The following is a 23523-nucleotide window of genomic DNA, read 5'->3' as shown; positions in this document are numbered from 1 at the left end:
CATATAGTATATACCTACATGTCATCTTCTATATATAGCATATACCTGTATGTCATCTCCTCCTGTATATAGTATATACCTGTATGTCATCTCCTCCTGTATATATATGTACCTATATGTCATCTCCTCCTCTATATAGTATATACCTGTGTGTCATCTCTACTGTATATAGTATATATCTGTGTGTCATCTCCCCTGTATATAGTATATACCTGTGTGTCATCTCCTCCTGTATTAGACCTCGTTCACACGTTATTTGCTCAGTATTTTTACCTCAGTATTTGTAAGCTAAATTGGCAGCCTGATAAATCCCCAGCCAACAGGAAGCCCTCCCCCTGGCAGTATATATTAGCTCACACATACACATAATAGACAGGTCATGTGACTGACAGCTGCCGTATTTCCTATATGGTGCAATTGTTGTAGTTTGTCTGCTTATTAATCAGATTTTTATTTTTAAAGGATAATACCAGACTTGTGTGTGTTTTAGGGCGAGTTTCGTTTGTCAAGTTGTGTGTGTTGAGTTGCGTGTGGCGACATGCATGTAGCGACTTTTGTGAGATGAGTTTTGTGTAGCAACATGCGTGTAGCAACTTTTTGTGTGTCGAGTTGCATGTGACAGGTTAGTGTAGCAAGTTGTGTGCAGCAAGTTTTGCGCATGGCGAGTTTTGCGCGTTGCGAGTATTATGTGTGGTGCCTTTTGAGTATGTGCAAGTTTTGTGTGAGGCAACTTTTGCATGTGTTGCAACTTTTGTGCATGTGGCAATTTTTCCGCGTGTGCAAGTTTTGCGTGTGGCGAGTTTTTCATGAGGAGAATTTTGCACTTGTGGCGAGTTTTGCAAGAGCCTAGTTTTTGCATGTGGCGAGTTCTGTGCGTGGCGAGTTTTGAGTGGCGACTTTTGTGTTTTGACTTTTATGTCGCGAGGTTGGTGTATTTGTGGTGAAATGTGTGCTGAGGGTAATATGTGTTCAAGCACGTGGTAGTGTGTGGCGCATTTTGTGTGTGTTCATATCCCCGTGTGTGGTGAGTATCCCATGTCGAGGCCCCACCTTAGCAACTGTACGGTATATACTCTTTGGCGCCATCGCTCTCATTCTTTAAGTCCCCCTTGTTCACATCTGGCAGCTGTCAATTTGCCTCCTACACTTTTCCTTTCATTTTTTCCCATTATGTAGATAGGGGCAAAATTGTTTGGTGAATTGGAAAGCGCGGGGTTAAAATTTCACCTCACAACATAGCCTATGACGCTCTCGGGGTCCAGACGTGTGACTGTGCAAAATTTTGTTGCTGTAGCTGCGACGCTTCCAACACTTTTCCTTTCACTTTTTCCCCATTATGTAGATAGAGGCAAAATTGTTTGGTGAATTGGAACGCGCGGGGTTAAAATTTCACCTCACAACGAAGCCTATGACGCTCTCAGGGTCCCGACGTGTGACTGTGCAAAATTTTGTTGCTGTAGCTGCGACGCTTCCAACACTTTTCCTTTCACTTTTTTCCCCATTATGTAGATAGGGGCAAAATTGTTTGGTGAATTGGAACGCGCGGGGTTAAAATTTCGCCTCACAGTATAGCCTATGACGCTCTCGGGGTCCAGACGTGTGACTGTGCAAAATTTTGTGGCTGTAGCTGCGACGCCTCCAACACTTTTCCTTTCACTTTTTCCCCATTATGTAGATAGGGGCAAAATTGTTTGGTGAATTGGAACGCGCAGGGTTAAAATTTCACCTCACAACGTAGCCTATGACGCTTTCAGGGTCCAGACGTGTGACTGTGCAAAATTTTGTTGCTGTAGCTGCGACGCTTCCAACACTTTTCCTTTCACTTTTTTCCCCATTATGTAGATAGGGGCAAAATTGTTTGGTGAATTGGAACGCGCGGGGTTAAAATTTCGCCTCACAATATAGCCTATGACGCTCTCGGGGTCCAGACATGTGACTGTGCAAAATTTTGTTGCTGTAGCTGCGACGCCTCCAACACTTTTCCTTTCACTTTTTCCCCATTATGTAGATAGGGGCAAAATTGTTTGGTGAATTGGAAAGCGCGGGGTTAATATTTCCCCTCACAACGTAGCCTATGACGCTCTCGGGGTCCAGACGTGTGACTGTGCAAAATTTTGTTGCTGTAGCTGCGACGCCTCCAACACTTTTCCTTTCACTTTTTTCCCCATTATGTAGATAGTGGCAAAATTGTTTGGTGAATTGGAACGCGCGGGGTTAAAATTTCACCTCACAATATAGCCTATGACGCTCTCAGGGTCCCGACGTGTGACTGTGCAAAATTTTGTTGCTGTAGCTGCGACGCTTCCAACACTTTTCCTTTCACTTTTTTCCCCATTATGTAGATAGGGGCAAAATTGTTTGGTGAATTGGAATGCGCGGGGTTAAAATTTCACCTCACAATATAGCCTATGACGCTCTCGGGGTCCAGACGTGTGACTGTGCAAAATTTTGTGGCTGTAGCTGCGACGGTGCAGATGCCAATCCCGGACATACACACACACACACACACACACACACACACATTCAGCTTTATATAGTAGATTAATATATCATACAGCGCTAGATAAATTAAAAGCCAGTAGTTCAATTGCCAGCTTTTCCTATCTCCTTCTCGAACCCGACATGATATGAGACATGGTTTACATACAGTAAACCATCTCATATCCCTTTTTTTTGCATATTCCACACTACTAATGTTAGTAGCGTGTATGTGCAAAATATTCTGAAAAGTTCCCAGGCTCGAGTTCATATGAGGACATCCAGCAGAGGGCGCATCACCGCAACTCGAGGTAACTACAGGTCATTCACCTACATTCCATTCATTCCCTGGGTTTTTACAGGCAGGGGCGGCTGCATTAGCAGGCTTCTGCTTGTAAAATTAGTTAACCCTTTCAGATGGATTTACAGCGTGGGATGAGACTGATCGTTGGAAGGTATGGAATATTGTTGTTTGTTTTGTTTACATTTGTTTCAGGTGATAAGGGAGTTCAGGTGGATTTCCAGTATAATAAAATATTACAACAACCTGTGTATTTATTTCATTAAAATACTTTGTAATAATGTGTGTGTTTTTTTTAACCATTTCATTCTATTGGATTAATAATGGATAGGTGTCATAATTGACGCCTCTCCATTATTAATCTGGCTTAATGTCACCTTACAATAGCAAGGTGGCATTAACCCTTCATTACCCCATATCCCACTGCTACACGGGAATGGGAAGAGAGTGGCCAAGTGCCAGAATAGGCGCATCTTCCAGATGTGCCTTTTCTGGGGTGGCTAGGGGCAGATGTTTTTAGCCGGGGGGGGGGGGGCCAATAACCATGGACCCTCTCCAGGCTATTAATATCTGCCCTCAGTCACTGGCTTTACTACTCTGGCGGAGAAAATTGTGCGGGAGCCCACGCCAATTTTTTCCGCCATTTAACCCTTTAATTTAATAGCTAGAACGGCCAAATTTTGCACATACACGTCTATCATTAGTAGTGTGGAATTTGCAAAAAAAGGGGGATATGACATGGTTTACTGTATGTAAACCATGTCTCAAATCATGTCGGGATTTTGAAGGAGATAGCAAAAGCCGGCAATTGAATTACCGGCTTTTAAGCTATCTCGTGCTGGATGAAATATTAATATTATATATATATATATATATATATGTGTGTGTGTCTCACTAACATATATATATATATATACAGTATATATGTTTTTATTATTTTTTGAGCACATGGATCCCTTGTATATCCATATGTCGGTTTTGCAAGCCTGCGAGAAAAATCTCGCAGTACGGATGCCATACGGATTACATACGGAGGATGCCATGCGCAAAATACGCTGACACACCCTGCCTACGGAGGAGATACGGACCACTATTTTGGGGACTTTTCAGCGTATTACGGCCGTAAAATACAGACCGTATTGTCTTACGCCGAGTGTGACGCTGGCCTTAGGAAACTCGACATTTCAGCAGCTGTGTACAGTAAAATCACAGCGTGACCCGACAAAATAGAATAAAGTCAAATATAATAGATGTAATTGACATATATTATTAGTAAAGTGCTTGAGTAGCTTACTGTACATGTACTTATTTAATCAATAAATAAATATCTGTAAAAAAATGGCGTTCGGTCCCTTGACATTTTATTAACCAGTAGAGGGAAAGCAGACAGCTGGGGGCAGATGTTTATAGCCTGAAAAGAGGCTATTAATATCAGCCCACAGGTGTAAACTTAGCCTTTCCTGGTTATTAACCCCTTCATGACCCAGCCTATTTTGACCTTAAAGACCTTGCCGTTTTTTGCAATTCTGACCAGTGTCCCTTTATGAGGTAATAACTCAGGAACGCTTCAACGGATCCTAGCGGTTCTGAGATTGTTTTTTCGTGACATATTGGGCTTCATGTTAGTGGTAAATTTAGGTCAATAAATTCTGCATTTATTTGTGATAAAAACGGAAATTTGGTGAAAATTTTGAAAATTTCGCAATTTTCACATTTTGAATTTTTATTCTGTTAAACCAGAGAGATATGTGACACAAAATAGTTAATAAATAACATTTCCCACATGTTTACTTTACATCAGCACAATTTTGGAAACAAAATTTTTTTTTTGTTAGGAAGTTATAAGGGTTAAAATTTGACCAGCGATTTGTCATTTTTACAACGAAATTTACAAAACCATTTCTTTTATGGACCACCTCACATCTGAAGTCAGTTTGAGGGGTCTATATAGCTGAAAATACCCAAAAGTGACACCATTCTAAAAACTGCACCCCTCAAGGTACTCAAAACCACATTCAAGAAGTTTATTAACCCTTCAGGTGCTTCGCAGCAGCAGAAGCAACATGGAAGGAAAAAATGAACATTTAACTTTTTAGTCACAAAAATTATCTTTTAGCAACAATTTTTTTATTTTCCCAATGGTAAAAGGAGAAACTGAACCACGAAAGTTGTTGTCCAATTTGTCCTGAGTACGCTGATACCTTATATGTGGGGGTAAACCACTGTTTGGGTGCACGGCAGGGCTTGGAAGGGAAGGAGCGCCATTTGACTTTTTGAATCAAAAATTGGCTCCACTCTTTAGCGGACACCATGTCACGTTTGGAGAGCCCCCGTGTGCCTAAAAATTGGAGCTCCCCCACAAGTGACCCCATTTTGGAAACTAGATGCCCCAAGGAACTTATCTAGATGCATAGTGAGCACTTTGAACCCCCAGGTCCTTCACAAATTGATCCGTAAAAATGAAAAAGTACTTTTTTTTCACAAAAAAATTATTTTAGCCTCAATTTTTTCATTTTCACATGGGCAACAGGATAAAATGGATCCTAAAATGTGTTGGGCAATTTCTCCTGAGTACACCAATACCTCACATGTGGGGGTAAACCACTGTTTGGGCACATGGTAAGGCTCGGAAGGGAAGGAGCGCCATTTGACTTTTTGAATGAAAAATTATTTCCATCGTTAGCGGACACCATGTCGCGTTTGGATAGCTCCTGTGTGCCTAAACATTGGCGCTCCCCCACAAGTGACCCCATTTTGGAAACTAGACCCCCCAAGGAACTTATTTAGATGCCTAGTGAGCACTTTAAACCCTCAGGTGCTTCACAAATTGATCTGTAAAAATGAAAAAGTACTTTTTTTTCACAAACAAATTCTTTTCGCCTCAATTTTTTCATTTTCACATGGGCAGTAGGATAAAATGGATCATAAAATTTGTTGGGCAATTTCTCCCGAGTACGTCGATACCTCATATGTGGGGGTAAACCACTGTTTGGGCACTCGGCAGGGCTCGGAAGGGAAGGCGCGCCATTTGACTTTTTGAATGGAAAATTAGCTCCAATTGTTAGCGGACACCATGTCGCGTTTGGAGAGCCCCTGTGTGCCTAAACATTGGAGCTCCCCCACAAGTGACCCCATTTTGGAAACTAGACCCCCCAAGGAACTTATCTAGATGCATATTGAGCACTTTAAACCCCCAGGTGCTTCACAGAAGTTTATAACGCAGAGTCATGAAAATAAAAAATAATTTTTCTTTCCTCAAAAATGATTTTTTAGCCTGGAATTTCCTATTTTGTCAAGGATAATAGGGGAAATTGGACCCCACATATTGTTGTCCAGTTTGTCCTGAGTACGCTGATACCCCATATGTGGGGGTAAACCACTGTTTGGGCGCACGGCAGGGCTCGGAAGGGATGGCACGCCATTTGGCTTTTTAAATGGAAAATTAGCTCCAATCATTAGCGGACACCATGTCACGTTTGGAGAGCCCCTGTGTGCCTAAACATTGGAGATCCCCCAGAAATGACACCATTTTGGAAACTAGACCCCCAAAGGAACTAATCTAGATGTGTGGTGAGGACTTTGAACCCCCAAGTGCTTCACAGACGTTTACAACGCAGAGCCGTGAAAATAAAAAATCATTTTTCTTTCCTCAAAAATTATGTTTTAGCAAGCATTTTTTTTAGATTCACAAGGGTAACAGGAGAAATTGGACCCCAGTAATTGTTCCGCAGTTAGTCCTGAGTATGCTGGTACCCCATATGTGGGGGTAAACCACTGTTTGGGCACACGTCAGGGCTCGGAAGTGAGGGAGCACCATTTGACTTTTTGAATACGAGATTGGCTGGAATCAATGGTGGCGCCATGTTGCGTTTGGAGACCCCTGATGTGCCTAAACAGTGGTAACCCCTCAATTCTAACTCCAACACTAACCCCCCCACACCCCTAACCCTAATCCCAACTGTAGCCATAACCCTAATCACAACCCTAACCACAACCCTAATTCCAACCCTAACCATAAGGCTATGTGCCCACGTTGCGGATTCGTGTGAGATATTTCCGCACCATTTTTGAAAAATCCGCGGGTAAAAGGCACTGCGTTTTACCTGCAGATTTTCTGCGGATTTCCAGTGTTTTTTGTGCGGATTTCACCTGCGGATTCCTATTGAGGAACAGGTGTAAAACGCTGCGGAATCCGCACAATGAATTGACATGATGCGGAAAATACAACGCAGCGTTTCCGCGCGGTATTTTCCGCACCATGGGCACAGCGGATTTGGTTTTTCATATGTTTACATGGTACTGTAAACCTGATGGAACACTGCTGCGAATCCACAGCGGCCAATCCGCAGCCAAATCCGCACAGTGTGCACATAGCCTAATTCTAAAGGTATGTGCACACGCTGCGGAAAACGCTGCGGATCCGCAGCAGTTTCCCATGAGTTTACAGTTCAATGTAAACCTACGGGAAACAAAAATCGCTGTACACATGCTGCGGAAAAACTGCACGGAAACGCAGCATGTCACTTCTTTGTGCGGATTCCGCAGCGGTTTTACAACTGCTCCAATAGAAAATCGCAGTTGTAAAACCGCAGTGAAATGCGCAGAAAAAAACGCGGTAAATCCGCCATAAATCCGCAGCGGTTTAGCACTGCGGATTTATCAAATCCGCAGTGGAAAAATCCGCAGAGGACCAGAATACGTGTGCACATACCGAAACCCTAACCCTAGCCCTAACCCTACCCCTACCCCTAGCCCTAACCCTACCCCTAACCCTAACCCTAACCCTAACCCTACCCCTAACCCTAACCCTACCCCTAACCCTACCCCTAACCCTAACCCTACCCCTAACCCTAACCCTACCCCTAACCCTAACCCTACCCCTAACCCTACCCCTAACCCTAACCCTATTCTAACATTAGTGGAAAAAAAAAATTCTTTATTTTTTTATTGTCCCTACCTATGGGGGTGACAAAGGGGGGGGTCATTTATTATTTTTTTTATTTTGATCACTGAGATATAATCTATCTTAGTGATCAAAATGCACTTTGGAACGAATCTGCCGGCCGGCAGATTCGGCGGTCCCACTGCGCATGCGCCCGCCATTTTGGAAGATGGCGGCGCCCAGGGAGAAGACGGACGGGACCCCGGCTGGATCGGTAAGTATGATGGGGTGGGGGGGGACCACGGGGGGGGATCGGAGCACGGGGGGGGAATCGGAGCACGGGAGGGGTGGAAAGGAGCACGGGGGGCGTGGAACGGAGCACGGAGGGGCTGGAATGGAGCACGAGGGGGTGGAACGGAGCACCGGGGGGGTGGATCGGTGTGCAGGGGGGGTGATTGGAGCACGGGGGGGTGATTGGAGCACGGGGGGAGCGGACAAGAGCACGGGGGGGAGCGGAGCACTGGACGGAGGGGAGCCGGAGCAGTGTACCGGCCAGATCGGGGGGCTGGGGGGGCGATCGGTGGGGTGGGGTGGGGGCACATTAGTATTTCCAGCCATGGCCGATGATATTTCAGCATCGGCCATGGCTGGATTGTAATATTTCACCAGTTATAATAGGTGAAATATTACAAATCGCTCTGATTGGCAGTTTCACTTTCAACAGCCAATCAGAGCGATCGTAGCCACGAGGGGGTGAAGCCACCCCCCCTGGGCTAAACTACCACTCCCCCTGTCCCTGCAGATCGGGTGAAATGGGAGTTAACCCTTTCACCCGGCCTGCAGGGACGCGATCTTTCCATGACGCCACATAGGCGTCATGGGTCGGATTGGCACCGACTTTCATGACGCCTACGTGGCGTCAAAGGTCGGGAAGGGGTTAAAATTAGGGGCTCCCCAAAAAATCAGACATAGGGTCTCCCTATAATTAATAATCAGCAAAGGCTGAGAAAAACATGCATATGTGTCTTTTTATATAGTGTATGTAAATTTCTGGTTTCAACTGTATATATAAGTCCCTTATCCTGGGCCCCATCCTGGTATATATGTCCCTCAACCTGATATATATGTCCCTCACTTTGTCATGCTATAGCATCTATATATATAATTGCCTAAGGGTTTTTCCGTCTGTCTGTCTGTCTGTCTGTCCTGGAAATCCCGGCTCTCTGATTGGTCGAGGCCGCCAGGCCTCGACCAATCAGAGACCGGCACAGCATCGACGTAGAAATCCCGCGTCTCTGATTGGTCGAGGCCACCAGGCCTCGACCAATCAGCAACGGGCACAGCGATGATGATGTCATAAAGGACGTAGAAATCCCGCGTCTGATTGGTCGAGGCCGCCAGGCCTCGACCAATCAGCAACGGGCACAGCGACGATGATGTCATAAAGGACGTAGACATCTCACGTTTCTGATTCAGCGACGGGCACAGCGACGATGATGTCATAATGGTTGCCATGGCGACGAAGATGTCATAAAGTTTGCCTCGACCAATCAGCGACGGGCACAGCGACGATGATGTCATAATGGTTGCCATGGCAACGATGATGTCATAAAGGTTGCCTCGACCAATCAGCGACGGGCACAGCGACGATGATGTCATAATGGTTGCCATGGCGACGATGATGTCATAAAGGTTGCCTCGACCAATCAGCGACGGGCACAGCGACGATGATGTCATAATGGTTGCCATGGTGATGGTGATGTCATAAAGGTTGCCTCGACCAATCAGCGACGGGCACAGTCTGCCGCGAATTCTGGAATCATCATTGTCCATATACTACGGGGACATGCATATTCTAGAATACCCGATGCGTTAGAATCGGGCCACAATCTAGTCTATATATATAATTGCCTAAGGGTTTTTCCGTCTGTCTGTCTGTGTGTCTGTCTGTCCTGGAAATCCCAAGTCTCTGATTGGTCGAGGCCGCCAGGCCTCGACCAATCAGCGACGGGCACAGCGACGATGATGTCATAAAGGACGTAGACATCCCGAGTCTCTGATTGGTCGAGGCCGCCAGGCCTCGACCAATCAGCAACGGGCACAGCGACGATGATGTCATAAAGGACGTAGAAATCCCACGTTTCTGATTCAGCGACAGACACAGTATCGACGTAGATGTCATAATGGTTGCCATGGCGACGATGATGTCATAAAGGTTGCCTCAACCAATCAGCGACGGGCACAGTCTGCCGCCAATTCTGGAATTATCATTGTCCATATACTACGGGGACATGCATATTCTAGAATACCCGATGCGTTAGAATCGGGCCACAATCTAGTATTTAATATACTCCTATAACACAGTGCACATTAGACAGCACAAAATATTGAATATGTAGTATAACACACCTATAACATTGCTCATATACTATAATCCAGATAACATTCTAGCTATTGCCTTGATTACGTACAATGGTCTTTATAACACATAACATCTTGCATGTAACAGTATCAATATTTCATATGCTCAGATTGCACAAAAAACATAACACCTGTATACCTATGCTCACATCTGTGCAGAAGGCTCTTTTGTAAGCCTCCATGGCAGATTCAGTAATAATTCCGTGCTGAAAGCAGCATTGTATTTCTAGTAATAACAACAAATAACTTGGCGGATCCCAAAGGACACCCTTGAAAGGCTACATTCACATTTGCGTTGTGTGATGTTGCATCGGAGACGCAACGCACAACGCAAACAAAAACGCACCAAATTGCATAGTTTTGCGACGCATGCGTCCTTTTTTGCCGAATTTTGGACACAAAAAAAATGCAACTTGCTGCGTCCTCTGCGCCCTAACGCTTGCGGCAAAAAAATGCATGTGTCGCAAAACGCAGCACAACGCATGTCCATGCGCCCCCCATGTTAAATATAGGGGCGCATGACGCATGCGTCGCCGCAGTTGCGCCCGACGCAACGCAAATGTGAACGTAGCCTAAGTCAGGAGAGTTTGCTGAGGCTGGTGGCATCTGTCATCCCATGCATCCACCAATGTGCTGGGGCTTCAGTTGTAAATAGGAACCACAATGCAAGTGTGTACAGAGACTAACACGGCATACATCACACATGTAGCATAATGTGTCACACATAACATAGCAGCACAGAATGTCATACTTGTAAGATAAAGCACATAATATAATGCACATCACTTAGAAATAATAACGCAATAATACAAACGCTCTTCTTCTTGCCTGTACTTACTTTGTAATTTTTTTGTTCACTTTCAGGATGGATTTATTGACTTTTTGGAATTCATTGCTGCAATAAACCTAGTTATACGAGGAAAAATTGATCAAAAATTAAAGTGGTATTTTAAACTATATGATGCGGATGGAAATGGATCAGTTGACCGAAAAGAATTGCTAAGTATACTAACGGTAAGGAAAATCAAACTTCTCTCTAGGGATTGAAGACTGTTTATAGAGGTAAATGTACATTATTTTTAGTCATCACTCATCTTTGCTTTGTCTGCTAAAGTTTCTACCCAACGTTTTATATGACCCAAGTGACAAATAAATTTTCGTGGCATGATTCAGGTATTTTGTAGAATTCAAAAGGGAATATTGAGGCCAAAGAAAGTTTGGCTTACATTAAATAGGGCAGTCATTGAAGATTGGGTTTCTGGCAAATTTTTAAAGCGAAAAATATTGTGTGGCATAAATATTATACCTTCTTCAGTCCAATTGTGAGGCAACCAGAAAAGTGAAAGAAATTAAGGGTAAAAGATTGAATGTGCAAAAGAAGCAAAGAGAAAATGTACATATGTAAAGCATGATAGAAGAGGAAAGTACCATGTATGCATGTTAAAGTAGGTTTCCTGACATGCTTTATTTCTGGGCATCTTCTTTCCTGCATTGTGCTGCTCCTCTGTCAGGCCATGTGCATACGTTCAGTATTTGGTCAGTACTTTACCTCAGTATTTGTAGCCAAAACCAGGAGTGGGTGATAAATACAGAAGAGGTGACGTGTTTCTATTATACTTTTCCTCTGATTGTTCCACGCCAGTATTTAGTCAGTATTTTACATCAGCATTTGTAAGTAGGGTTGAGCGAAACAGATCGGACAAATTAAAAAATCGCCGACTTTCGGCAAAGTTGGGTTTCATGAAACCCGACCCGATCCTAGTGTGGGATGGGCCATGAGGTCGGCGATCTGCGCGCAAAAGTCACGTTTTGTATGACGCTTTCAGCGCCATTTTTCAGCCAGTGAAGGAGGACGCCGAGTGTGGGCAGCCTGATGACATAGGTCTCGGTCCCCACCATCTTAGAGAAGGGCATGACAGTGATTGGCTTGCTTTCTGCGGTGTCACAGGGGCTATAAAGGGGCATGCACGCCGGCCACCATCTTACTTCTGCCGATCTTAGCATAGGGAGAGGTTGCTGCAGCTTTATCAGAAGAAGGGATAAAGTTAGGGAGGGAAGATTAACCCCCAAACTGCTTGTGCTGTAGCGATTTCCACTGTCCAACACGACCATTTTATTGCAGGGACAGTGGAGTTTATATTTTTGTGCATCAGCTCTGTAGCTTATTAGGCTGCCTTATAAGGCTCCCTGATAGCTGCATTGCTGTTTGGAAAAAGAAAACAAAAAGCAGCACCAAAAGAAGACAGAGGGTGCAAAAAATCCTTCCAGGTATATACCAAACCTCATGCTATTGTCCAGAAAGATGAAGGCAGCACTCCAGTAGAAAAAATTAGAGTATTTTATTGGCCCATGTGCGACGTTTCAGTCCAAGGTGTGGACCTTTCTCAAGCTGTTTGCACGCTGCATTGCTGTTTGCACGCCGCTGTGCAAACCAACTGCTTTTTTAAAAGCAAAAATCCTGTTGCTCCTTTCTTTACAGTTATCTTGTTTATTTGTCCACACTTTTGTGTGCAGCAGTCCTTTTTATTGTTGCCATACTTGTCCTGAGATCATTGTAGGGAGATTGAAATTGTACTACAGTCCTTGTATTTTTTCAAATATCTTCCAGCCACTTTCTGCCACTTACATTGTGTTGTTTTATACACTAGGCCTGAGTTTTGGTTCAGTCTCCCAAAAAAAAGGGAGATTTAAATTCTCAACAAGTTTATATACACCTTCTACCTTGTTTTACAGTACCATATAACGGTTGTTATTTTGGTTAGATTTCCCAAAAAATTAGGAAGTCTGGTGGAAGAACCCGTGGGCGGTGGTTGCCAGCTGGTACTGATGGTGGTGGTGGTGGTGCATCTGGTGGTAGTGGCAAAAGCACAATAGCACCTAAGGCTGGAGGTGTTGAGCCAGTGTCATCTTCTGGCTACACAAGGCCTCGAAGGCTCCCTTATCTGGAAGTAGGAAAACAGCTTTTAAAGCCGGAGCACCAGGAAAAAGTTTTGGCTTTCCTTGCTGACTCAGCCTCTAGCTCTTTCGCCTCCTCTTAGGAAAGTTCCAAATATAGAAGCAGCAAGTCATCAGTGGTTGCTCCCGGTCAGGAACAAGACGTTTCCTTGTGTCTTTCACCCAAACCAAAAGTGAAGGATGCGTCAGGCGACACTACAGATTACTCCATGGAGCTCTTTACACATACTGTGCCTGGGTTAGAAAGGGAAATTGTTAACTGCCCATTACAAGATAAATCGGACATGGAGTGCACTGATGCAAAGCCACAGCTAGATTATTATGCTGTTCCATTGACTCAGATCACTACATTGCCCTCGCAGTGTACTGAGCCAGAATCTGACCCTGCTGAGACTATGGTGCCCCGTCCCGAACGCTATAGCACCTTACACAGTGATACAAAGAGGAGGTGATAGATGACCCAGTTGTTGACCCAGATTGGCAGCCAATGGGTTTAGAGGGTGCCGCTGCCAGTAGCTCAGAAGCGGAGGAGGATGATCCGCAGCGGCCATCTACATCGCAACAGCTGTCATCTGGCAGGCCCGTATCAGGCCAAAAACGTTTGTCAAAATAAAAACAGTTTCAGGACAGCGTGGCCATCCGGTGAAAGTAGCACAGCGTGCAATGCCTGAAAAGGTATTCCATAGTAGGAAGAGTGTAGTGTGGCAATTTTTTAACCAAGATCTGAATGATCAGTCAAAAGTTATCTGTAAGAAATGCTCAAAGACTAGGGTTGAGCGAAACGGGTCGTTCATTTTCATAAGTCGCCGACTTTTGGCAAAGTCGGGTTTCATGAAACCTGACCCGATCCCTGTGTGGGGTCAGCCATGCGGTACGCGACTTTCGCGCCAAAGTCGCGTTTCAATGACGCGAAAAGCGCCATTTCTCAGCCAATGAAGGTGGACGCAGAGTGTGGGCAGCGTGATGACATAGGTCCTGGTCCCCACCATCTTAGAGAAGGGCATTGCAGTGATTGGCTTGCTGTCTGCGGCGTCACAGGGGCTATAAAGGGGCGTTCCCGCCGACCGCCATCTTACTGCTGCTGATCTGAGCATAGGGAGAGGTTGCTGCCTCTTTGTCAGAAGCAGGGATAGCGTTAGGCAGGGTCCATTAACCCCGAAACCGCTTGTGCTGTAGCGATTTCCACTGTCCAACACCACCTTTTGTTTGCAGGGACAGTGGAGGCTACATTTTTTTTTCCTCAGCGCTGTAGCTCATTGGGCTGCCCTAGAAGGCTCCCTGATAGCTGCATTGCTGTTTGTACGCCGCTGTGCAAACCAACTGCTTTTTTCAAAGCACAAATCCTGTTGTTCCTTCCTTTCTGCACAGCTATCTTGTTTGTTTGTCTACACTTTTGATTTAATTTGTGCAGCAGTCCACTCCTTGTTATTGCTGCCTGCCATACCTTGCTGAGATTACTGCAGGGAGATAGTAATTGTAGGACAGTTCCTTTTTTTTTTGTTTTTTGTTTTTAATTCTCCCTGAAAAAAAATAAATAGTGGGAGATTAATATTGGCATTTGTGCTTGAGTGCCAGTCGTGTGTGCCATCTCTCTCAAATTGTGGGGCACAGAAAGCCTAGTGTCTATAATACTGTTTTTTTTTTTTTTTTTAAATTCTCCCTAAAAAAAAATAGTGGGAGATTAAGATTGGCATTTCTGCTTGAGTGCCAGTCATGTGTGTGCCATCTCTCTCAAATTTTGGGGCACAGAAAGCCTAGTGTCTAATACTGTTTTTTTTTTTTTTTAATTCTCCCTGAAAAAAAAAAATTGTGGGAGATTAATATTGGCATTTGTGCTTGAGTGCCAGTCGTGTGTGCCATCTCTCTCAAATTGTGGGGCACAGAAAGCCTAGTGTCTATATTACTGTTTTGTTTTGTTTTTTTTGTTTTTTTTTAATTCTCCCTAAAAAAAAAATAGTGGGAGATTAAGATTGGCATTTCTGCTTGAGTGCCAGTCCTGTGTGTGCCATTTCTCTCAAATTTTGGGGCACAGAAAGCCTAGTGTCTATAATACTGTTTTTTTTTTGGGGGGGGTTAATTCTCCCTTTAAAAAAAAAAAAGTGGGAGATTAATATTGGCATTTGTGCTTGAATGCCAGTCGTGTGTGCCATCTCTCTCAAATTGTGCTGCACAGAAAGCCTAGTGTCTATAATACTGTTGTATTTTTTGGGGGGGGGTTTAATTCTCCCTTAAAAAAAAAAAGTGGGAGATTAATATTGGCATTTGTGCTTGAGTGCCAGTCGTGTGTGCCATCTCTCTCAAATTGTGGGGCACAGAAAGCCTAGTGTCTATAATACTGTTTTCTTGTTTTTTTTTAAATTCTCTCCCCCCCAAAAAAAATAGTGGGAGATTAAGATTGACATTTCTGCTTGAGTGCCAGCCCTGTGTGTGCCATCTCTCTCAAATTTTGGGGCACAGAAAGCCTAGTGTGTAATACTGGGCCTGATTTCTTGATAATTCTCCCAGAAACCAAAAAATAGTGGGAGATTAATATTGGCATTTCTGCTTGAGTGCCAGTCCTGTTTGTGCCATCTGTCTCAAATTTTGGGGCACAGAAAGCCTAGTGTGTAATAGTGGGCCTGATTTCTTGATAATTCTCCCAGAAACCAAAAAATTAGTGGGAGATTAATATTGGCATTTCTGCTTGAGTGCCAGTCCTGTGTGTGCCATCTCTCTCAAATTGTGGGGCACAGAAAGCCTAGTGTCTATAATACTGTTTTGTTTTGTTTTTAAATTCTCCCTAAAAAAAAATAGTGGGAGATTAATATTGGCATTTCTGCTTGAGTGCCAATCCTGTGTGTGCCATCTCTCTCAAATTTTGGGGCACAGAAAGCCTAGTGTGTAATACTAGGCCTAATTTCTTGATAATTCTCCCAGAAACAAAAAAATAGTGGGAGATTAATATTGGCATTTCTGCTTGAGTGCCAGTCCTGTGTGTGCCATCTCTCTCAAATTTTGGGGCACAGAAAGCCTAGTGTGTAATACTGGGCCTGATTTCTTGATAATTCTCCCAGAAACAAAAAAATAGTGAGAGATTAATATTGGCATTTCTGCTTGAGTGTCAGTCCTGTGTGTGCCATCTCTCTCAAATTTTGGGACACAGAAAGCCTAGTGTCTATAATACTGTTTTTTTTGGGGGGGGGGGTTAATTCTCCCTTAAAAAAAAGTAGGAGATTAATATTGGCATTTGTGCTTGAGTGCCAGTCGTGTGTGCCATCTCTCTCAAATTGTGGGGCACAGAAAGCCTAGTGTCTATAATACTGTTTTTTTTTTGTTTGTTTTTTAAATTCTCCCTAAAAAAAAAAATAGTGGGAGATTAAGATTGGCATTTCTGCTTGAGTGCCAGTCCTGTGTGTGCCATCTCTCTCAAATTTTGGGGAACAGAAAGCCTAGTGTGTAATACTGGGCCTGATTTCTTGATAATTCTCCCAGAAACCAAAAAATAGTGGGAGATTAATATTGGCATTTGTGCTTGAGTGCCAGTCGTGTGTGCCATCTCTCTCAAATTGTGGGGCACAGAAAGCCTAGTGTCTATAATACTGTTTTATTTTTATTTTTTTTTAATTCTCCCTTAAAAAAAAAAATTAGTGGGAGATTAATATTGGCATTTGTGCTTGAGTGACAGTCCTGCGTGTGTGGCATCTCTCTCATTTTGTGCCACAGAAAACATAGTGTGTAACATTGTGCCTGATTTTCCTTGCAGTCTCACCCACCTATAAAGGGATATATAAATCCAACAGAAGTTTTAGTTCACCTTGTAAGTTGTTTTACAGTAACAAATACCGTTACTTTGGTTACGTTTTGCAAACAATGAGGAAGTCTGGTGGAAGAGGTCGTGGCCGTGGGCGGTCATTGCCAGCTGGTGGTGGTGGAGCATCAGGTGGTCGTGGGAAAAGCAATATAGCACCTAAGTCTCGAGTTGTGGAGCCAGGTTCGTCGTCTGGCTACACAAGGCCTCGAACGCTCCCTTTCCTGGGGGTAGGAAAACCGCTTTTAAAGCCGGAGCAGCAAGAGCAAGTTTTGGCTTTCCTTGCTGACTCAGCCTCTAGCTCTTTTGCCTCCTCTTCTGAAACTGGTAAATGTAAAAGCAGCGTGTCGTTAGTGGATGTTCACAGTCAGGGACAAGTCGCTTCCTTGTCCTCTTCAGCAAAAACAACAACAGAGAAGGATGCGTCAGGCGACACATCAGGTTACTCCATGGAGCTCTTTACACATACCGTTCCTGGGTTAGAAAGTGAAACAGTTAACAGGCCATGCCCATTAGAAGTTGAATCGGACATGGAGTGCACAGATGCACAGCCACAGCCAGATTACTATGCTGTTCCTTTGACTCAGACCAGAACATTGCCCTCACAGTGTACTGATCCAGAATCAGACCCTGATGAGACTATGGTGCCCCGTCACGAACGCTATACCACCGGCTTACACGGTGACACAGACGAAGTTGCCCACGAGATAGAAGAGGAAGTCATAGATGACCCAGTTGTTGACCCCGATTGGCAGCCATTGGGGGAACAGGGTGCAGGCAGCAGTAGTTCTGAAGCGGAGGAGGAGGGGCCGCAGCAGGCATCAACATTGCAACAGGTTCCATCTGTCGAGCCAGTATCTGGCCCAAAACGCGTGGCAAAGCCAAAACCAGTTGGAGGACAGCGTGTGTTATGAATAGGTAATTCAGAACCACAATGGACCTTGAAGTTCAGAGCACACCAAGTGACCTGACAATAACCAAAAAACATAGGACGAGCTCTGAGACGTGGGAACTCTGCTGACCGCAATCCCTAATCCTATCACACCACACTAGAGGTAGCCGTGGATTGCGCCTAATGCTCCCTATGCAACTCGGCACAGCCTGAGAAACTAGCTAGGCCTGAAGACAGAAAAATAAGCCTACCTTGCCTCAGAGAAATTCCCCAAAGGAAAAGGAAGCCCCCCACATATAATGACTGTGAGTAAGATGAAAACACAAACACAGAGATGAAATAGATTTAGCAAAGTGAGGCCCGACTTACTGAATAGACCGAGGATAGGAAAGATAGCTTTGCGGTCAACACAAAAACCTACAAACAACCACGCAGAGGGGCAAAAAGACCCTCCGCACCGACTAACGGTACGGAGGTGCTCCCTCTGCATCTCAGAGCTTCCAGCAAGCAAGGAAAACCAATAAAGCAAGCTGGACAGAAAATATAGCAACAAAAGTAACACAAGCAGAACTTAGCTTATGCTGAGCAGACAGGCCACAGGAACGATCCAGGAGGAAGCAAGACCAATACTATAATATTGACTGGAGGCCAGGATCAAAGCACTAGGTGGAGTTAAATAGAGCAGCACCTAACGACTTAACCTCATCACCTGAGGAAGGAAACTCAGAAGCCGCAGTACCACTCGTGACCACAGGAGGGAGCTTGATCACAGAATTCACAACAAGCGTGGCCATCCGGTTAAAGAAGCTCAGTCTGCAATGCCTGAAAAGGTATCCGATGGTAGAAAGAGTGCAGTCTGGCATTTTTTAAAACAACATCCAAATGATCAGCGCAAAGTCATCTGTCAAAAATGTTCAACTACCTTAAGCAGAGGTCAGAATCTGAAAAGTCTAAATACAAGTTGCATGCATAGACATTTAACCACCATGCATTTGCAAGCCTGGACTAACTACCAAACGTCCCTTAAGGTTGTAGTACCCTTGGCCAATGAAGCTAGTCAGCAACGCTACATCCCTTCCGTCACTGTAAGGCCACCATTTCCCGCACCACCTGCATTATCTGTGCAGGTTTCATTGCCAGGCCAAAGCAGTCATGGATTCACCAGTTTCGTAGTAGGAAACACTGCATGTAGGGCACCGGCAAGAATACCATCTCCAACCGTCTCTCAGTCTGCCATGTCCACCGGCACCCCCGCTAGTTCCACGATCTCCAGCTCTCCAGTCCAGCTCACCCTACATGAGACTCTCGTTAGAAAAAGGAAGTACTCAACCTCGCATCCGCGTACACAGGGTTTGAACGCCCACATTGCTAGACTAATCTCGTTAGAGATGATGCCCTACCGGTTAGTTGAAAGCAAAGCTTTCAAAGCCCTGATGGACTACGCTGTACCACGCTATGAGCTACCCAGTCGACACTTCTTTTCGAGAAAAGCCGTTCCAGCCCTCCACCAGCATGTTAAAGAGCGCATCGTCCATGCACTCAAGCAATCTGTGAGTACAAAGGTGCACCTGACAACAGATGCATGGACCAGTAGGCATGGCCAGGGACGTTATGTGTCCCTCACGGCACACTGGGTGAATGTGGTGGATGCAGGGTCCACAGGGGACAGCAATATTGGGACAGTTCTGCCTAGCCCACGGTCCAGGAAACAGTTGGCTGTAGCCATTCGCTACCCCTCCTCCTCCTCATCCTCCTACAGAAGCGAGAGCTCGTCCACAGACTGCAGTCGCACAACCACTCCATCCGCAGCTGCCACTGTTGCACACCAGGTGTCCCATTATGGGGCAGCTACTGGCAAGCGTCAGCAGGCTGTATTGGCAATGAAGTGTTTGGGCGACAACAGACACACCGCGGAAGTTCTGTCCGAGTTCTTGCAGAACGAAACTCAGTCTTGGCTGGGCACTGTACATCTTGAGGCAGGCAAGGTAGTGAGCGATAACGGAAGGAATTTCATGGCTGCCATAGCCCTTTCCCAACTGAAACACATTCCTTGCCTGGCTCACACCTTAAACCTGGTGGTGCAGTGCTTCCTGAAAAGTTATCCGGGGTTGACCGAACTGCTCCTCAAAGTGCGCAGACTTTGCTCGCATATCCGCCCGTACACTCCAGCCGTATGCAGAACTATCAGCGGTCTTTGAACCTTCCCCAGCATCGCCTAATCATCGACGTTGCAACAAGGTGGAACTCAACACTGCACATGCTTCAGAGACTGTGCGAACAGAGGCGTGCAGTTATGTATTTGTGGGAGGATACACATACACGGGCAGGCAGTTGGATGGCAGACATGGAGTTGTCAGGTGTGCAGTGGTCGAAGGTACAAGACATGTGTCAAGTCCTTCAGTGTTTTGAGGAATGCACACGGCTGGTTAGTGCAGACAACGCCATAATAAGCATGAGCATCTCCCTAATGCATCTGCTGATGCAAAGTTTGAAGCACATAAAGGAGCAGGCGTCTGCAGCAGAGGAAGAGGAAAGCCTTGATGACAGTCAGCCATTGTCTGGTCAGGGCAGTGTACAGGACGAGGTAGCGGGCGAACAGGAGGAGGAGGACGAGGAGGATGATGGGGATGAGTATTTTTTTAATGAGGAAGCTTCTCCGGGGCCAATGGAAATTGGTGGCGTGGCAAGGCTGGGTTCTGGTTTTTTGAGGGACACAAGTGACGTAGATTTGCCTGTAACTGCCCCTCAGCCCAGCACAACCGCAGATTTGACAACTGGAACTTTGGCCCACATGGCGGATTATGCCTTACGTATCCTCAAAAGGGACCCACGCATTATTAAAATGATGACCGATGACGATTACTGGTTGGCCTGCCTCCTTGATCCTCGCTATAAAGGCAAATTGCAAAATATTATGCCACATGAGAACCTGGAACAAATATTAGCAACCAAACAATCAACACTTGTTGACCGTTTGATTCAGGCATTCCCAGCACACAGCGCCGGTGATGGTTCTCACAGGCCAGAGGTGTTAGAGGTGCACAAATCAGAAGTGGCATTGGACAGAGGGGTCTTCTGACCAGGTTGTGGAGTGATTTTGCAATGACCACAGACAGGACAGGTACTGCAGCATCAATTCAAAGTGACAGGAGACAACATTTGTCCAGTATGGTTACTAACTATTTTTCATCCCTTATCGATGTTCTCCCTCAACTGTCATTCCCATTTGATTACTGGGCATCCAAATTAGACACCTGGCCAGAATTGGCAGAATATGCATTGCAGGAGCTTGCTTGCCCATCAGCTAGTGTGCTATCAGAAAGAGTATTCAGTGCTGCTGGTTCAATATTAACCAAAAAAAGGACTCGTCTGGCTACCTGTTATGACCTGGTGGTCAGGACAATAATGGACCTGGTGGTTAAGAGCACACGGAATGACCTGATAGTTACTGATAATAAGGACTAGCTCTGGGACGTGGGAACTCTGCTGACCGCAATCCCTAAACCTATCAAACACACTAGAAATAGCCATGGATTGCGCCTAACGCTCCCTATGCAACTCGGCACAGCCTAAGAAACTAGCTAGCCCTGAAGATAGAAAAATAAAGCCTACCTTGCCTCAGAGAAATTCCCCAAAGGAAAAGGCAGCCCCCCACATATAATGACTGTGAGTAAAGATGAAAATACAAACACAGAGATGAAATAGATTTAGCAAAGTGAGGCCTGACTTACTGAACAGACCGAGGATAGGAAAGGTTACTTTGCGGTCAGCACAAAAACCTACAAAAAGACCACGCAGAGGGCGCAAAAAGACCCTCCGCACCGACTCACGGTGTGGAGGCGCTCCCTCTGCGTCCCAGAGCTTCCAGCAAGCAAGACAACAAATTAAATAGCAAGCTGGACAGAAAAATAGCAAACCAAAGAAATACAAGCTGGAACTTAGCTTCTGATGGGAAGACAGGTCACAAGAACGATCCAGGAGTGAGCAGACCAATACTGGAACATTGACAGGTGGCATGGAGCAAAGATCTAAGTCGAGTTAAATAGAGCAGCAGCTAACGAATTAACCTCGTCACCTGTGAAACTCAGAAACACCCACCAGAGGAAGTCCATGGACAGAACCAGCCGAAGTACCATTCATGACCACAGGAGGGAGCCCGACAACAGAATTCACAACAGTACCCCCCCCCCCTTGAGGAGGGGTCACCGAACCCTCACCAGAGCCCCCAGGCCGACCAGGATGAGCCAAATGAAAGGCACGAACCAGATCGGCAGCATGAACATCAGAGGCAAAAACCCAGGAATTATCTTCCTGACCATAACCTTTCCACTTGACCAGGTACTGGAGTTTCCGTCTCGAAACACGAGAATCCAAAATCTTCTCCACCACATACTCCAACTCCCCCTCAACTAACACCGGGGCAGGAGGATCAACGGATGGAACCACAGGCGCCACGTATCTCCGCAATAACGACCTATGGAACACATTATGGATGGCAAAAGAAGCAGGAAGGGCCAAACGAAAAGACACAGGATTGATAACCTCAGAAATCTTATACAGACCAATGAAACGAGGCTTAAACTTAGGAGAGGAAACCTTCATAGGAACATAACGAGACGACAACCAAACCAAATCCCCAACATGAAGTCGGGGACCCACACAGCGCCGGCGGTTAGCGAAACGTTGAGCCTTCTCCTGGGACAATGTCAAATTGTCCACCACATGAGTCCAAATCTGCTGCAACCTATCCACCACAGTATCTACACCAGGACAGTCCGAAGACTCAACCTGCCCTGAAGAGAAACGAGGATGGAAACCAGAATTGCAGAAAAACGGCGAAACAAAAGTAGCCGAGCTGGCCCGATTATTAAGGGCGAACTCAGCCAACGGCAAAAAGGACACCCAATCATCCTGATCAGCAGAAACAAAGCATCTCAGATATGTTTCCAAAGTTTGATTAGTTCGTTCGGTTTGGCCATTTGTCTGAGGATGGAAAGCCGAGGAAAAAGACAAATCAATGCCCATCCTAGCACAAAAGGATCGCCAAATCCTTGAAACAAACTGGGAACCTCTGTCAGAAACGATATTCTCCGGGATACCATGTAAACGAACCACATGCTTTCCAGCATAATAACATAATAACAATAATGGCACCAAATCAGAGGAGGAAGGCAATTTAGACAAAGGTACCAAATGGACCATCTTAGAAAAGAAATCACAAACCACCCAAATGACCGACATCTTTTGAGAGACGGGGAGATCCGAAATAAAATCCATAGAAATATGCGTCCAGGGCCTCTTCGGGACCGGCAAGGGCAAAAGCAACCCTCTAGCATGAGAACAGCAGGGCTTAGCCCGAGCACAAGTCCAACAGGACTGCACAAAAGAACGCACATCCCGCGACAAAGACGGCCACCAGATGGATCTAGCCACCAAATCTCTGGTACCAAATATTCCAGGATGCCCAGCCAACACTGAACAATGAATCTCAGAGATAACTCTACTAGTCCATCTATCAGGGACAAACAGTTTCTCCGCTGGGCAACGGTCAGGTCTATCAGCCTGAAATTTTTGCAGCACCCGCCGCAAATCAGGGGAGATGGCAGACAAAATTACCCCCTCTTTGAGAATACCCGCCAGCTCAGGAACACCCGGAGAGTCAGGCACAAAACTCCTTGACAGGGCATCAGCTTTCACATTCTTAGAGCCCGGAAGGTACGAAACCACAAAATCAAAACGGGAGAAAAATAATGACCATCGAGCCTGTCTCGGATTCAACCGTTTGGCAGACTCAAGATAAGTCAAAT

General features: G+C 45.3%; 1 protein-coding gene across 1 annotated transcript in view; it reads left to right on the top strand.

The window, feature by feature from the left end:
- The window catches only part of GUCA1C (guanylate cyclase activator 1C), a 269213-nt gene that overhangs the window by 77195 nt on the left and 168495 nt on the right, over positions 1 to 23523 (top strand). The window contains exon 2 of the mRNA XM_069756439.1: positions 10947 to 11096. Coding sequence (XP_069612540.1) covers positions 10947 to 11096 — 150 coding nt within the window. The remainder of the gene's footprint in view (positions 1 to 10946; positions 11097 to 23523) is intronic.

The sequence above is a fragment of the Ranitomeya imitator genome, chromosome 3 (genome assembly GCF_032444005.1).
Source record: "Ranitomeya imitator isolate aRanImi1 chromosome 3, aRanImi1.pri, whole genome shotgun sequence".
NCBI classification, from domain to species: Eukaryota; Metazoa; Chordata; class Amphibia; order Anura; family Dendrobatidae; genus Ranitomeya; species Ranitomeya imitator.
This window is presented reverse-complemented; position numbering and strand designations above follow the sequence as displayed.